Source organism: Anarrhichthys ocellatus, unplaced genomic scaffold (genome assembly GCF_004355925.1).
Source record: "Anarrhichthys ocellatus isolate YVR2014 unplaced genomic scaffold, GSC_Weel_1.0 scaffold6, whole genome shotgun sequence".
Lineage (NCBI taxonomy): Eukaryota > Metazoa > Chordata > Actinopteri > Perciformes > Anarhichadidae > Anarrhichthys > Anarrhichthys ocellatus.
Window position 1 is genome coordinate 15,100,699 of NW_022280036.1, and position 1,330 is coordinate 15,102,028.

The window sequence follows — 1,330 nt, forward strand, 5'->3', positions numbered from 1 at the left end:
GTGTGTGTGTGTGTGTGTGTGTGTGTGTGTGTGTGTGTGTGTGTGTGCATATCTGTGAGCATTTTTACATTTACCTCATGATGTTTGTCACTTTGTACGGTAATTAAAATGCTGTGCTCCATAACAATACAAAATAAGAGTCTCACTTGTCATATTCATGTCCTGTATGTATCTGTCTCCAGATGTTTAAACACCTTTCCCCTCTAAATGAAATGTAACAGTTGGTGTTTTTGTCGTAGCTATGAAGGCAGCTGTTTTGATCCAGCGATGGTACCGGCGCTACATGGCCCGTCTGGAGATGAGGCGCAGGTACACCTGGAACATCTTTCAGTCCATTGAATATGCTGGGGAACAGGACCAGCTACAGGTGACGCTCAGAAAAGGCACTCCCTCCTGCTTAAAAGCTCAAGTACACATATAAGCTCATATTCAGAAGCCTCCAGAAAGCTTAAACATGTTTGTTTTTCTTTCTCCAGCTTTCCAGTTTCTTCAGTTTCATGCTCGACAACTTCACTCAGCTGAATGGAAATGGACCAGGTCAGGAGCCAAAACACTCTTTTAACCGCAGAATATTTCGATGAGATAGTATTATTTGTAGCGAAATGTCTGACTTCATCCTTGTTTTTTGGTAATATTGGAGATAAAGTTGATTTTATTTTGTAGTAAAACAACATTTTCTAACAGGGTTAATTTGGATATGAAGGCATATACGTTATTATTTTGCACTGTGCATACAAAGCGTTCAGGGCTGCCTGTGTCTCAGATATACTGAAGCTTATATGTGAGTTTGTGCCGGTTCACCTTTTTATTCATGTGTTGTTTTTATAGCTTTAAACATTTGTTTTAGGTTCATTTGATGCTGTTGTGCTATTATGTGAGATTGAATGATCAAAGACGGATGGGTCCAGCTAATGCTTTCGGTAAATACAAATAGTGAGAGATCAAATTTGAATATTACAGTATTAGTTTTGTTAGTCACGCCTCTGTATTTTGGTCTACATTAGAGAACCCATTGCGTATACCCTGTTGCTAAGCAACTACTGTGAACGTGGAGGCCAATGTGTTGGTGTGTTGCACTGACACCGCTGTGGCTTAAGTATGTATTGACCATCTCATCCATCTAAAAGGCCCGATGATCCGTTGACAAGTTCATCCTCATGTCATCCCTTATTACCCAACATCTACACTCCATCCTCCGCGTGGGTTTTACGTTGAGTCGACATAAGTGATGCAAAGAGGCCAGACTCTTGTTCTCTGTAGTTGTTATGTACTGCATCCATGTTTGTGTGTGTGTGTGTGTGTGTGTGTGTGTGTGTGTGTGTGTGTGTGT

The 1,330-nt window shown here is 40.8% G+C and overlaps 1 protein-coding gene across 3 annotated transcripts in view; it reads left to right on the forward strand.

The window, feature by feature from the left end:
• ppef1 (protein phosphatase, EF-hand calcium binding domain 1) overlaps window positions 1-1,330 on the forward strand; it is an 8,660-nt gene that overhangs the window by 2,010 nt on the left and 5,320 nt on the right. The window contains exons 3-4 of one of the 3 annotated variants that reach the window (XM_031846861.1): window positions 240-367; window positions 477-537. In XM_031846861.1, coding sequence (XP_031702721.1) covers window positions 240-367; window positions 477-537 — 189 coding nt within the window. Of the gene's footprint in view, window positions 1-85; window positions 368-476; window positions 538-1,330 lie in introns of those variants that run through there. The other 2 variants (XM_031846859.1, XM_031846860.1) reach the window with 2 other exon arrangements.